This window comes from Miniopterus schreibersii (genome assembly GCF_964146895.1).
Source record: "Miniopterus schreibersii genome assembly, chromosome: 1".
In the NCBI taxonomy this organism is placed as follows: domain Eukaryota; kingdom Metazoa; phylum Chordata; class Mammalia; order Chiroptera; family Miniopteridae; genus Miniopterus; species Miniopterus schreibersii.
This window is the reverse complement of record NC_138101.1, coordinates 128,069,323-128,084,722: the sequence shown is the minus strand read 5'-3', so window position 1 is coordinate 128,084,722 and position 15,400 is coordinate 128,069,323. Positions and strand designations below refer to the sequence as shown.

The following is a 15,400-nucleotide window of genomic DNA, read 5'->3' as shown; positions in this document are numbered from 1 at the left end:
ATATTTTATTATCTTTTAAGCAGTCTTTTCTGAGTAGCATTATTAAAATATTTAGGTGTTATGAAAATGGTCTTTTGAGGAGATTGGTTTTAGTAACTATACAACTTATATTGATTTAATCCTATTCATTAATTTTAATTTTAATGCATTTTCTAGATGTGAAAAAACTATAAGTGAGGTATCATAAATTGTAAGAACACCATTTTTTGTTGCTGCTGCTTTTGAAGTTTCTTCCAAGCTTTTAAAATTCTTAATTATACTCTTTACCTCCACAAGATGGAGTAAAAGTTCTAGATAGGTGTTCTTTTTGTGCCTTTGGCACTTTTCTACCTGACTCTTATTATTTGAAACCTTACATCAGAAGTTATACATAGGGACTTTAATAGTTTATTTGGGGCGGGGCACTCAAGAAATTAAAAGGAAATGATTTCCAAATTAATATATATATTTGAAAAGTTATTAGAAAAACATTTTAGAAGCACTCATTTTCTTAAAGATGTGTGATTCCAGTATAACAGATGCTTAAGTGTAGTTCAAAATTTGATACTTTGAAGGTTGATGCTCTATCAGTCTTCTAATGTATTAACACAAAACCTCTTGGACATCACTGTGTTGCAGTAGTTTCAGGCATTTGCCTGAAACTCAAGAGTATAATGTAAACTTCTACTCATTTAATCTAAGCACATATTGTTTATAACTGAACAAACTGTAGTTGTTCATAGGAAGTTTCTACTAAAGGCTATGTAAAAGCCCAGAAGACAGCCTTGAGTTCATTTGATATTTCAGTATTTCCATATTCACTGTTATTTCTGAACTTGGGTTAAAATTTTATTTAACCTAAGGGAAAGAAGAGTATTTTTATTTACTATTTATTAACCTAGCTTTAAGTGCTACTGGGATTTTTTTCCCTTATATCCACGTTGCTTAGTACATAAGATTTTGAGACATTTATTTTATCTGTGTTTATGATTAACTATTTTACAAGTATTTTCTTTTTCAATTAAATAATTCCTGCAAATATTCTAAGTTTGATTTTTCTTTCCCCCTTTTTTTTTTTTTTGGTCTTCTGTACATTTTTTTCCTTTCTCTCCCTTATCATCATTGATCAAAGTTCAGTGTTTCTAAATCACTGCTGTCTAATAGAAATACAAGATGCAGATGTAATGTTAGATTTTCTGGTAGCCACATTAAAAAGATATAAAGGAACAAGTGAAATTTACTTTAATAATATATTTTGTATAGCTCAATATGTCAAAAATATTGGCATTTGAACATTTAAAACATTAAATATTTTATATTCTCTTTTTATATAATAAGTCTTAAAAAATCTGTTGTATATTTTTACTTACATCACATCTCAATTCAGATTAGCCACATTCAAGGTACTCAATAGCCACATGTGACTAGTGGTCACAGTTTTATTTCTAAATCATTAAGGCCCAAATTCTTTACTGGTTTAGAGACTGAATAAATTGCTTATGAATTGAGATTATCACATGAAGACTGGTAGAAAATGTTTGCCTATTGTCAGCAGTATATCTGTGGGGGAGGTTCAGGTCATGATTCCTAGAGTCACAAGGAATTCTGCTTTAATAAGGGTGAACAAGCTTACCAAAGTCCCCCTGACGTTGCAGAATCTGGATAGAATACCTTTGGCTTCTTAATGAGAATAGGTTAGGTTGTGCTGCTTACTCTAAAACAACCCTCAAACCTCTGTGGATTAAAATAACAAATATTTATTTTTTGTTTACAGTATTTCTAGTTCATAGTCCAATGTAGATGGGCATGGGGGAGCTGTGCTCATGGATTCAGGGCACTGAGGCCCCATCTCAACACCATAACTGTGGCAAGGGGCAAAACAGTTGTGGGTTGTACTTTAATTCTTGTTTCATTGATATGAATAAAATTTTAAAACTTTTGTTAGGGAATATTTTATGTAAAAGCACAAAGTCAGAGAATACTGTAATGAACCTCCATGTACATTATTTTGCTTACCAGACAGTATGCATCTTACCCATTTTATCCCAGGTATTATATGATCTTTCGCTTAAATACTTTAGCATATATCTTCTAAAAAAGAAAAGTGCGATAATTTTATATTCCTACCCAACAAAATAAACAACTGTTCTTTGGAAACATCTAATATCATTTTTTATTCATTGTTTATTCATTGTTTCTTAATTTTCTTTTTTTAAAATTTATCTTTATTGTTGAAAGTATTACAGATGTCCCCTTTTTCCCCCCATTGACCCTGCACCCGCCCCCCCCCTAGGCCTTCACCTCGCTATTGTCTGTATCCATGGGTTTTGCCTATATGCATATAAGTTCTTTGGTTAACCTCTTAAGTTCTTTGGTTAACCTCTTCCCGCCCACCTCCACCCCCACTTTCCTCTGAAATACGTCCATCTGTTCCATGCTTCAATGTCTCTGGGTCTATTTTGTTTGTCAGTTTATTTTGTTCATTAGATCCCTCATATAAGTGAGATCATGTGATGCTTGTGTTTCTCTGACTGGCTGATTTCACTTAGCATAATACTCTCCAGGTCCCTCATGCTGTCTCAAAGGGTAAGAGATCCTTCTCTTACAGCTGCATAGTATTCCATTGTGTAAATTGTACCACAGGTTTTTTAATCCATTCATCTACTGATGGGTACTTGGGCTGTTTCCAGATCTTAGCTGTTATAAATAATGCTGCTATGAACATAGGGGTGCATGTATTCTTTCTGATTGGTGTTTCAGGCTTCTTAGGGCATATTCCTAGAAGTAGGATCACTGGGTCAAATGGCAGTTCCATTTTTTATTTTTTGAGGAAGCTCCATACTATTTTCCATAGTGGTTGTACCAGTCTGCATTCCCACCAGCAGTGTTTTTCTCCACATCCTTGCCAGTACTTGTTGTTTGTTGATTTATTGATGATAGCCATTCTGGCAGGTGTGAGGTGGTACCTCAGTGTCATTTTAATTTGCATCTCTCTGATGATTAGTGACATTGGGCATTTTTTCATGTCTCTTGGCCATTTGTATGTCCTCTTTGGAGAAGTGTCTATTCAGGTCTTCTTCCCATTTTTCAGTTGGATTGTTTGTCTTCCTTTTGTTGAGCTGTATGAGTACTTTATATATTTTGGAAATTAACCTCTTGTCAGATTTATTATTGCCAAATATGTTCTCCCATACAGTGGATTCCCTTTTCTTTTCCTTTTTTTCCCCTTAAATCCTCACCCGAGGATATTTTTTCCATTGGTTTGCAGAGAGAGTGGACACCTCAAACAAGCCTGCCAACTGAGGTACGTGCCCTTGACCAGAATTGAACCCAGGACTTCAGGCCGCAGGCCAGTGTTCTCTAACCACTGAGCCAAACCAGCCAGGGCTCCCTTTTCATTTTGATGCTGGTTTCCTTTGCTGTGCAGAAGCTTTTTAGTTTGATGTAGTCTCATTTGTTTATTTTTTCCTTTGTTTCTCTTGCCCTAGATGATATATCTGTTAAAATTGTGCTATTTGAGATGTCATATTTTTTTGCCTATGTTTTCTTCTAGGATTTTTATGGTTTCATGACTTAGATTTAAGCCTTTTATCCATTTTCAGTTTATTCTTGTGTATGGTGTAAGTTGGTGGTCTAGTTTCATTTTTTTGCATATACCTGTCCAATTTTCCCAACACCATTTGTTGGGAAAATTCTTTACTCCATTGTATGTGCACTTGCCTCCATTCTCAAATATTAATTAAGCGTAATGGCTTGGGTCAATTTTTGGGTTCTCTGTTCTGTATCACTGATCTATATGCCTGTCATTGTGCCAGTACCAGGCTATTTTGATTACAGTGACTTTGTAGAATAACTTTGTAGAATATCAAGTTATTCTACAAGTTATCTGGTATTGTAATCCCTCCAACTTTGTTCTTCTTTCTCAAGATTGCTGCAGCTATTCAGGGTCTTATTTGGTTCCATATACATTTTTGGAGTATTTGTTCTAGATTTATGAAATATGCCATTGGTATTTTAATAGGGCCTGCATTGAATCTATAGATTACTTTGGGTATTACGAACATTTTAATGATGTTAATTCTTCCAGTCCATGAACACGGTATATTCTTCCACTTGTTTATATCTCTTCTATCTCTTTTTTCCTGTAGTTTTCCGAGTACAGGTCTTTTACCTCCTTGGTTAAGTTTATTCCTAAGTATCTTAATTTTTTTGTTGCAGTGGTAAATGGGATTTTTTTTTTAGTTTCTCTTTCTGAGAGATCCTTATTGGTGTATAAAAATGGCATCAATTTCTGGGTGTTAATTTTGTATCCTGCTACATTGCCTAATTCATTTATTAAATCTAGTAGTTTTTTGGTGGAGTCCTTGGGGTTTTCTAATTACAATATTATGTCATCTACAAATAATGAGTTTTACTACCTCCTTTCCAATTTGGATACCTTTTACATTTTGTTCTTATCTGATTGCTGTGGCTAAGACTTCCAATACTATGTTGAATAAGAGTGGTGAAAGCAGAAAACCTTGTATTTTTCCTATTCTTAGGGGGAATGCTTTAGTTTTTGCCCATTGAGTATGATGTTGGCTGTAGGTATATCATATATGGCCTTTATTACGTTGAGGTATGATCCCTCTATTCCTACTTTGCTGAGAGTTTTTTATCAAAAATGGGTGTTGGATTTTGTCGAGTGCCTTTTCTGCATCTATTGATATAATCATGTGATTTTTGTCTTTCAATTTGTTTATGTGATGTATCACATTAATTGATTTGTGAATATTGTATCAGTCTTGTATCCCTGGAAGAAATCCCACTTGGACATGGTGTATGATCTTTTCAATATATTGCTAGATCCAATTTGCTAATATTTTGTTGAGGATTTTAGCATCTATGTTCATCAAGGATATTGGCCTGTAATTCTCTTTCTTTGTAGTGTCTTTATCTGGTTTTGGGATTAGGCTAATGCTAGCCTCGTAAAAAGAGCTTGGAAGTGTTCCTTCCTGTTGGATTTTTTGCAGTAGTTTGAGGAGGATAGATGTTAGTTCTTCTTTGAATGTTTGGTAAAACTCATCTTTGAAGCCGTGTGGACCAGGGCTTTTGTTTGTTGGGAGGTTTTTTATCACTGCTTCCATCTCATCAGTTGTTATTGGCCTATTCAGGTTTTCTGATTCTTCCTGATTCAGTTTTGGAAGATTGTATTTCCCTAGGAATTGTCCATTTCATCCGTTTTGTCCAGGTTGTCCAGCTTGTTGACATACAGTTGTTCATAGTACTTTTTTACAATCCTTTGTATTTCTGTGATGTAAGTTGTCACTTCATCTGTTTCTTTTCAGATTTTATTTATTTGGCTTCCTTTCTCTTTGTTTCTTGATGAGTCTGGCTAAAGGTTCATCAATCTTGTTTATGTTTTCAAAGAACCAGCTCTTGGATTCATTCATCTTTTGTATTATTTTTTTAAACTCTATGTCATTTATTTCCACTCTAATCTTTATTATTTCCTTCCTTCTACTTACTCTGGGCTTTTCTTGTTGTTCTCTTTCTAATTCTATTAGTTGTAGTGTTAGATAGTTTATTAGAGCTTTTGCTTGTTTCTTGAGGTAGGCCTGTAGTGCTATGAAATTCCTTCTCAGAACTGCTTTTGCTGTGTCTGATAGATTTGGGGTTGTGTGTTTATTTTCATTTGTTTCTAGGAAATTTTTTATTTCTTCCTTGATTTCTTTGGTAACCCATTCATTGTTTAATATCATGCCATTTAGCATCTATGTGTTTGATGTTTTTGAGTGTTCTTAATTGTTTCAAAGATGCATCTTTACAGTTAGTTTGTTCAAATAGGGTTCCAAACAATATCCATTTTTGATATATCCATTGCATTTGTTGATATTTATCTTTTAAGTTTCTCAGTTTACAACAATTCTACTCTTCCCACTCCTTTTCTGTTGCCATTTTTGGGGTAAAGAAGTTGGATTGTTTTTAAAAAGTTTTCTACATTCTGCATTTGGTTGGTTGTATTCTTCTGGGTACAATTTGACATGTTCTTTTATCCAGAGTATTTCCTGTAAACTGATAATAGATCTAGAGGCTTGATTAGATTTGGCTCAATTCTTTGCTAAAATAAAAGTTACTTTTATTTTACTTCACTTTTTTTCTCATGAGAATATTATATCTTAGCTCCACATTGGTAGATGTCACCCATATTATCCAGATGTCATTTTGTCAACATTAGCTCTGTATGGCCAGGTCTGCTTTAACTTATGAAATGAAAATAAGACTGCTGAAGACTTGCACGTTCATATGTGGTGATTTGGGGCACCACTATCCAGTCTTCTAAGTCAGGAAAGTGTGAATATCAGTGAAGACAGATTCTACCATGTTAAAACTAATCCTGTTGTCTTTTATTTGTATAAATGTTCTGTTTCTTTAACATGGTTGAGTACAGCACGGAATGTTCTAATTTCCCAGTTTTCAAGACTGAAGTTACTTTTCCTTATTTGCCTGGCTATTATGCAAACAATGGAAAAGTTTTTGTCATTATCATGTTATTTCTCAAAACTCTTAACATCTTTTATATCTTTATTATTTGTGTTTTCTTTAAGTATTTCATCAAAACTTTAGTAATAATATGCTGTCCTATTTTTTAGAGCAGTAATTTTGCTAATAAGTTTCTTTTATTTTGAATGTGCTGTGTCATCACCATGGAAATAGTACTGCACTAGAAATTATAGTTAATAAAGCTTAATTATTTTTAAATGTTTCTCTTCTTCAGTATCTTGTTTTGTTAATTTTTAAAATCAGAGGGTTCTTCTCAGAGGTAGCTGTTAATGTCCATTTATTGTTCTTTCTATATGGGTGGTTTGTTGTGCAAAGTGAGGTTAAGTAAGATATGTAGATGGGGAAGTAAGATTAATTAAATAAGGTTACTGATTATGTTTATCCTGTGATAATATGAGGAGTCTGTAGGAAAGACATAATATTAATACGTTGAAATATAGCACTATACTCTTGTTATTTATGCCACTGTGACATTTAGATATCTACATTTTGCTCTCAGTTTTTTGGATGGGGGTTTTTTCATAAGGAAAATGGCAAGGAAATAATCTATTCTAAAGGATTTATTTAAGAAAGTTACAGGGTATGATCTAAGGCTCTATATTCAGTACTGATGATCTTGTTTCAACAAGAGGAGATTAAATTGTATTCAGTACATTGAATTTGCTAAGACCTAGAAGTTAAATCATTGATTAAAACTTATATCTGAGAACTAAGATGATTGTATTAAACCATCCATTTAATTTCTTCTTGCTTGTTATTCACTTACGCACTTACTGATAGTCATGTTGTATGTCTGGCTCACTATTCGGAGTAGAGTGAATCATAAAATACTGCTGCTACCTGAAGGAGCCCACAGGTCAAATGCAAGAAGTAAGGGGAGAGGATAGAAAAAATATTTTTATTTTGTTTTTTTGTATGTTTGTTTTTTAAGAAAGGGCAAAAAACAAAATCAGGCCTCACAGGAGTAAAATTAATTCTAGGCAGAAAATTTTAACACCTACTTTCCTGATTAACTCTTAGAATTTATGTGAAAAGGGAGTACGTTATTATAGCTTCTGTTGTAATTTTTTAAAGGTATAATCCATCATCAAGTAACAGATCAAAGTGTTCAGACTCTCTATGAGTTTAAAAATCATATTTAAGATTGTTTGTATTGGCAACAACTAAGCATCAAGAGGTCTGGTCAAATAAATAGATGGAGCTTAATGTTGGACTACTATGTTGGCATGATAAAAATGAAGTAGATTACATATACAGATAGAGAAAGAGGTCTAAAATACATTATTAAATGAGAAAAGTAAGGCAAAAATAAGCATAATATAATCCCATTGTTTAAAGTAAAATTAAAAGGATATGTCTATGCTGGCATATGAAAAATACTTTTCTGGTATACACAAAAACCTTAACATGGTTTTTATACATATTTGAAATTTTAATCCTATACAACTACTACTTTAATATAAACAAACAATTAAATGTACATTTTTGTGTAACAAGACATTGGAAAGAGATCTTCTAAATTTCAGATCCTGTATTTTGTCCTTGAAAATATTAGAAAAGGCAGCAAGAATCTATTATTTTTCTTGTAGGAAATGTTATGGTTCTTAAATTCAGAAAACTATTATTTAATAGAGAATCACTTTTTCTTAGGATTTTCACTTAAACAGAGTTAATTTGGAAGAATCTTCAGGGTTGGAAAATTCTCCAGCTGGTGCTCGACCAAAGAGAAAAAGCAAGAAGTCTTATGACTTAACTCCAGTTGACAAATTTTGGCAGAAACATAAAGGAAGGTAAGTAAGAAAAACATCATCAAGTAAAAGATTTGCCCCTTAAAAAGAAATGAAGATATCATGTGACTTAATTTATTTTATAAAACAAAAAATCCAAAAGGTCATCGTGGTTCATCTACACTATGAATAGGAGCTACATATAATTAAATAGTCCTTAGATAGGTGTCTTTGTTGCCTGATTTCTTCCGGATGTCTAGGTTGGTTTTTGTTAGTTGTTTTGTAGGAGCCGCTTCCCCGTTCAAGGTCACACCATGTGATCTTGTAGATTGTACAGATAGTCTTTCTAAATTTTGTTGCTATCCCTGCTCACCTTCAATAAGACCATTTCTGCCTTTCATTAAAATGGGTTTTTGTGTTAGGGAAATCATTTAGGTCTGATTTTTTTTGGTCCCATTTGCCTTCATACAAACCAGGTTTTATATATCTGTGGAAAGAATGCCTAAGCCTGAAAACCAGATTTATTTAATGTACATTAGAAATAACAGGTGAAAAATTGTAATAGTTTGCCATGTGATTTATTGTAGGCAGATACACAGATCCTAAGATGTTGCTCTGTCCCCTGGAAGTTTAGACTACATCATGGGCTCACTAACTGTTACAAAAGTTAGCAAGTGGTCATTATGGCTAGAGAAATAATTCTAAACAAACAAAAAGTATTCCTCTGAGAGAAAAGAACATTGCTCATCAACAGTTAAGAAATAAGATTTTATTTTTAATATTTCCAGTGTTACTGATGTCCTTGATATGGCTGTTCTTTTTGGCCTCATTTATGTTGAAAGAGAAATAGGTATAAAGGTTCAACATGTTGGGTTTTTTCGTATGTTTTGTATTTTATTTATAAGTGTTTAACACTGGAAATCATATTGTTATAGCAAATAATTTTATTTTCTCTACCAAGAAAGCCACTATCTTCCTCTTTCTGGCAAATTTGAGAACTATTATGATTTACTTTATTCTAAATAATTTTCTTCTCTTCAGAGTGTACATTTCCTTCCTGAGTGGTGAAGTATAAGAAATTACATTTCCATTATTTATAGAAGATGTAGGATATTTTAAAGTTAATTTTAAAGTTTATATTCCCTAATAGAAAAAAAAGAGTAAGAAAAAAATCTCTTCACTCAAATGTGGAAATTCTAAATATTTTCTTTAGACCAGGTGTTCAGGAACAATCTAAACAGTCAAGAGAATAGTAAGAACTTTAAATTTTTGTCTGTAAGTAGGAATAGCCCTAACTAACGCTCACTCTGAATATTGTACTAAATAGTAATGTGGGCACAAAGAACACTGAGAGACAGCATGGAGTTAAACAGATGACTTAAATCTCTCATGAGTTTCAGTTTCCTCATCAGTAAAGTGTAGGGATGATAATTCTACCTGTTGCTCTATTTCAGAAGGTTGTTATGTAGATTAAGTGAGATAATATAAAGTAACTTGCCCAGAGTTATTGAGCCTTCGTTGGTAAAACCAAGGATAAAACCTAGTTCTGGCAGATCCAGAGTCTCTCATCTTAACTGTTAATAGTGTGTACTTCACAAAGACTGTGGTCAGGATTAAATGAGAAAATAGAGACAAAGTATTAGCAGAGTGTTTGGCATACAGTAAGCACTCAGTAATTGCAGATCAATTGTTACTGAAGTCTATGGAGATTACTGCTAAATTTCACTCACCTGGAAGAAGGTACCAGGTGTTCTAGGGGTGGGGAACATCTAGCCCGTAGGCCATATACGGCCCTCAAAATCATTTGGTCTGGCCTTGCCAAGGCCTCACCAAAGAGAAGCAGTTCCAGCCATCACATTAGGGGTGAGTTAAATGTTTGACCAAATACAGCAGGCTAATTTTTAAGTTGATCATTTTGTATGGCCTGCAAGTGATGTTATAAATAAATATCCATGTGGCCCTTGGCAGAAAAACAGTTCCCCACCCTAGTTAGGCCAATAAAAACTGGCCTGTGTTCTGTTTTTACCAGTGGTGTTCTAGGATACTAAGCTTACAGAATTAAAAGATTTTTTTTTCTCAATTACTGGCATGTAATACTTTTTAAATACCTCCTTTGTAGTTGCATGGACCTTTTGACACTATGAGTTAATTTGGGATGTAACATTTAATTGATGTTTGATATACCATGACTTCTCTTTGTTTTTCAGTCACTTAGGTATTTTACTTTTCTCTCTGCGTATAGAGAAAATATGATATGGTTAATGAAGAGAATAGAAATATAATTTTAATTTATTTAGATGTACAAATATTATGATATGCATTTTAAAGAAATAGTATTTGTAATATACTGGAACAGTGTAGGGTGGTTAGGGGCACCAACCTCTCCCCCGCCCCCACCCCCCACCCCACCCCCACAGTGATAAATCTGCATATAACTTTTTTTTTCAATTACAGTTCGCATTCAACATTATTTTATATTAGTTTCAGGCATGCAGCATAGCAGTTAGACAATCATATACTTTACAAAGCGATCCCCTGGTATTTTAGGTACCCACCTGGCACCATATGTAGTTTTTACAATATTGCTGACTATATTCCCTATGCTTTACTTAACCCTTGTGACTACCAATTAGCACTTCTTAATCCCTTCACCTTTTTTACTCATCCCCCAATCCCCCTCCCCTCTGGCATCCCTCAGTCTATTCTCTATATCTATAAATCTGTTTCTATTTTGTTTCTTCATTTATTTTGTTCTTTAGATTCCACATGTAAGTGAAATCATATGCTATTTGTCTTTCTCTGTCTGACATATTTCACTTAGTATAATACCCTCTAGGTCCATCCACGCTGTAACAAATGGCAAGATTTCCTTCTGTTTTATGGCCGAGTAATATTCCATTGCATGTATGTACCACAGTTTTGTTTTTTTATTCACTCACGTATTGATGGGTACTTATAGATTGCTTACATATTTTGGCTATTGTAAATAATGCTGTAGTGGACATAGGGTACATATATTCTTTCAAATTAGTTTTTTAGATTTCTTCAGATATATTCCCAGAAGTGGAATCACTGGGTCATAAGGCAATTCCTTTTTAATTTTTTGAGGAACCTCCACACTCTTCTCCATTGTGACTGCACCAATCTATAGTCCCACCAGTGGTACAGGAGGGTCCCCTTTCTCCACATTCTCACCCACACTTGTTGTTTGTTGATTTGTTGATGGCAGCCTTTCTGGCAGGTGTGAGGTGATACCTCATTGTGGTTTCAATTTGCTTTTCTCTGATGATTAGTGATGTTGAGTATCTTTTCATATGTCTATTGGCCAGTTGTATGTTCTCTTCGAAGAAGTGTCTATTCATGTCCTCTGCCCACTTTTTAATTGAATTGTTTGGTTTTTTGGAGTTGTCTTGAGTTCTCTATAAATTTTGGATATTAACCCCTTTTGTGCAATCCTGTTTCAGTCCATTCCCAGAAGTTGCGGAATCAGTTCAGCAAGAACTAGAATCTTACAGAGCACAGGAAGATGAGGTTAAACGACTTAAAAGCATTATGGTAAGATTCTGTTTACTGTTTTAGAATTATAGGGAAGCAGAAGAACATCTGGAAGGAGAAAGAAGTTAACTTTTTTTCCTCTCCTAAAAATTCAAGGTCATTCATTGCTGTAATAAAAAATAAATAAATAATACATTTTAAAACCTCAGCTTATGTAAAAGATATTTTTCAAAATGAAATCTAAATACTGAGGAGTAGAGCAAACATTTTTTAAAGAATAATGTGAATTTATGATTGAAAAAATATATAATGCAGCTTTATTGTAGAAATATATGTTTCAGTGTTACTCATTCTACTGTACTTTGATCTACCTTTAGATTTTAGCTCTATTATTTATTACTCTCTGACCTGTGAAAAGTTCCTGGGCCAATTTCAATTAAATTGAAAATACCAGCTGATCCTTTTTGTAATCATCAACCATTTATTAGGCTGTTGGTGGCTAGTACTTTTCTGTAACTATCAAAATCATCTATATGCTTGCTTCTTTAAGGAAAAGAATTGTTATTCTGGGTGACCTAAATCTTACTATTTATTAATGATCTTAGAAATACATTGATTTTTATGATTGGGCTCAGGATGTGTGATTAGTTACTGGGACTTTTTTTCTTCCCAGGGACTAGAAGGGGAAGATGAAGGAGCCATAAGTATGCTTTCTGACAATACTGCTAAGCTAACATCAGCTGTTAGGTAAGTAAGGAATACATCCTCTTTGAAGTCTTTCTGTCAATGAGATTTATTATGTGGTAAAAATTTTGTTAATATTTTTAATAATAGGAAATAATAGGTAATAGCATATACCTTTAAGTTTAAAGAACTAAATTGTGTTTTTAACATGTTCAAGGTGATTTAAATTCCCTCTTTTATATAGCAGATTATTTGCTCCTTTTACTGGTTGGAGAATTGTATAATGTGGATAATTTTACCAAGAAGCTGATGTTGATAAAGTACTGCGAGTTGTTATAAAATTTATCTTTGCTACTATTACTTTATTAACTAAAGGTTAAGCAGTTTCTTTTGGATACTTTAAATGCCATCAAGGAGAGAGGAATCTTGTTTTAGAAGTATAGATACAATCCTATTTCCATTAATCTGATCTTATTCTAAACGTCCAAATTTTGGAACCAGAAAGTGAATGGTGGAATAATGATATTTGGGAAGCAGATTATTTTAAACTAAGAAGCACTTCACCTATATTAAAGTAGTAAATATAATGTATGTGTTCAAGCCTAGAGATTAAATTCAGTTGATACTTTAATTTGTCATTTTGTTACTGTTTTACTTTTCTAAGTTTCCTCAGAGGAAACACTCAGGTATGGGTTTTATTAAGGTCTGTTTCATTTTCTTTGAAAATGTAATGGTTAATTTTCAATTTTTTGATACTTGTAGTTCTTTGCCAGAACTCCTTGAAAAAAAAAGACTTATTGATCTTCACACAAATGTTGCCACTGCTGTTTTAGAACATATAAAGGTAAGTTTAACTTTTATTCCCCCCCACAGTGTAATTTCTGTTTATGTAGGGTTTTATACTTTGTAAGATGCCTTCATATTCATTATCTCTTTAAGCTCTCACAGTAACATTATGAGGCAGCATTATTACCTTCAATTATTTTTTTCTGCAAATGAGAAAACTTAATCTAGAGAGATTAATGATTTGCCCAAGGTCACACATTCATTCAGTAAACAGAAGTTAGAATCTAACGTTTTTACTATGTCGCACTACCTTAATACTGTCTCTACATATACTATCCTGTTAACAGTAGAGCTGTATCTCACTACCAGTAATACAGATTTAGACATGTTTTATTGTAGTACTGTCAAAAATAGCCATTAACATCATTTCATTGTGTAGCTTGGTTCTGAACTTTTTAGTTTTAGATGAGTTTGTTAGCATTGCAGCTTCTATCTCCTATTGTACTGTGATTTTGAGACAAATATGTTGGATCCTAAATACATTGTTGCAGTTTTTCTTCTTTACTTCATTCATGATTACCCAATATTAGCTTGATTTAATTAGTTCTTCAGCATTGTACAGGTATTCTCTGGACATGGAACTGAATTCCAGTGACAGCTTGACCATGTGCTAGGATGGGACCCCTAATTCTCATTTAATAAATATTTGAAAAGCAATGTAAAAAAAGCTGTATATGCCTGCTGCCTGTCAAAGATGTCGATAACATCTTGGATTTGCGGAAAAGGGACTTAAATGTTTTCCTTTTTTAATGACTTAAAAAGTCAGGATTAGAAAGGAGCTAATATAGATAGATAATGAGCATTGTGCAGCATGGAATTTAAACCTGCAAATTCCTATTAAGCTGACAGCCTAATTTTTTCTTTGTTCCACATCTTGATATTGATAATTGCTGTTTTCTTGTACCTGCAGGAATAGAAATGTAATTGTTCAGTCTAAATGATTCTGCTGATATTTTTCCTTTTCTATGAAGCATCAGTGTAAAGTGGGAAAAGACTGCCCAGATCTGTTTACCTGAGATCTTTAGGAGATTTTAGGAAAGTTCATAGCATGAGCCAAGATAGGCCTTTTGCGTGGAAAAGCCAGTGAAAGCAACTTGAGTGGAGCAGGGTCTCAGGTTATCACCAGGGTTAGGAGGAACAGTGTTAGCCAGGCTGATGAAAACTCAACCTGCTGGCTCTGTGGGAAGAGGGCAAGAGGGCTCAGCAACAGAACAGTGGCCTCTGCCAGGACTTCTGTCTGGGAGAAAGCTGCCCTCCAGGCCTGGCCCCCACGCCGGACAATTCAGTTCCTCCCCCGATGTTTGGTGCCTTTTGAGCTGCTGCCCCTGGAAGTCAGCGTGAGTGAATTCCAGTAAGTCTGTGTGTGAGTCCTGCAAGAAGAATGCCTGGGACTCCAGCAGCCCTCAGTCTTCCTCAGCCTCAGTCCCCTCTGGTTTTTACAGCCAGAAGTTATAGGGACTTCTCTTCCTGGCACTGGAACCCTGGGCTAGGGGGTTGAGGGTGCCTGGCGAGGGACTGGGACACCTCGCTCCTCAGAGGGGACCTCTGCAACTGAAATATCCGTCTGATTTTTAACCGCCACCCATGGGTGTGGGACCAGCCTGTTCTGCATCTCCACCCCTCCTACCAGTCTTGATATGGCTTTTTCTTTATATTCTTAGTTATAGGACTTTGGTTCAGCTAGATTTCATGAAGTTCTCAATGATGGTTATTCCATAGTTTAGTTGTAATTCTGATGTGGGAATATGCCTGTACTGTGTTTACCTACTCTGCCATCTTGACTGGAAGCCCTGTAATTCTTTTAAACCTTTCCTTTAGCAGTTCTTTAATTTCTCATACAAGTATGACTTTCCCTACTTGGTGGTTGTTGGGGAATGGCTGCTGGGACTACTAAAATATTTTCTAGACAAATTTTGAATTTATTTTTTTATTGTTATCCAACCTATATAGTCAAATTGAGTTAAGTACCCTTTAGCATCTGACATCTAAGAAAAGGAAAAGATACTTATGTGTAAATCATAGTATATGAGAGAGAAATGGCATTATGTGCTCTTTTACCTAATGCTCCCATTTGAGAGGAAAAGCTGTAACATCAGAGTGCTCCATCCTCTTATAGCCAGCAAAGA

General features: G+C 34.2%; 1 protein-coding gene across 3 annotated transcripts in view; it reads left to right on the top strand.

Annotated features, from left to right (window-relative positions):
• Window positions 1–15,400, top strand: part of SCFD1 (sec1 family domain containing 1) — a 105,791-nt gene that overhangs the window by 37,182 nt on the left and 53,209 nt on the right. For all 3 annotated transcript variants that reach the window (XM_081151946.1, XM_081151948.1, XM_081151947.1), the window contains 4 exons: window positions 8,173–8,312; window positions 11,714–11,804; window positions 12,418–12,491; window positions 13,191–13,272. In XM_081151946.1, the coding sequence (XP_081008072.1) occupies window positions 8,173–8,312; window positions 11,714–11,804; window positions 12,418–12,491; window positions 13,191–13,272 (387 nt within the window). The remainder of the gene's footprint in view (window positions 1–8,172; window positions 8,313–11,713; window positions 11,805–12,417; window positions 12,492–13,190; window positions 13,273–15,400) is intronic.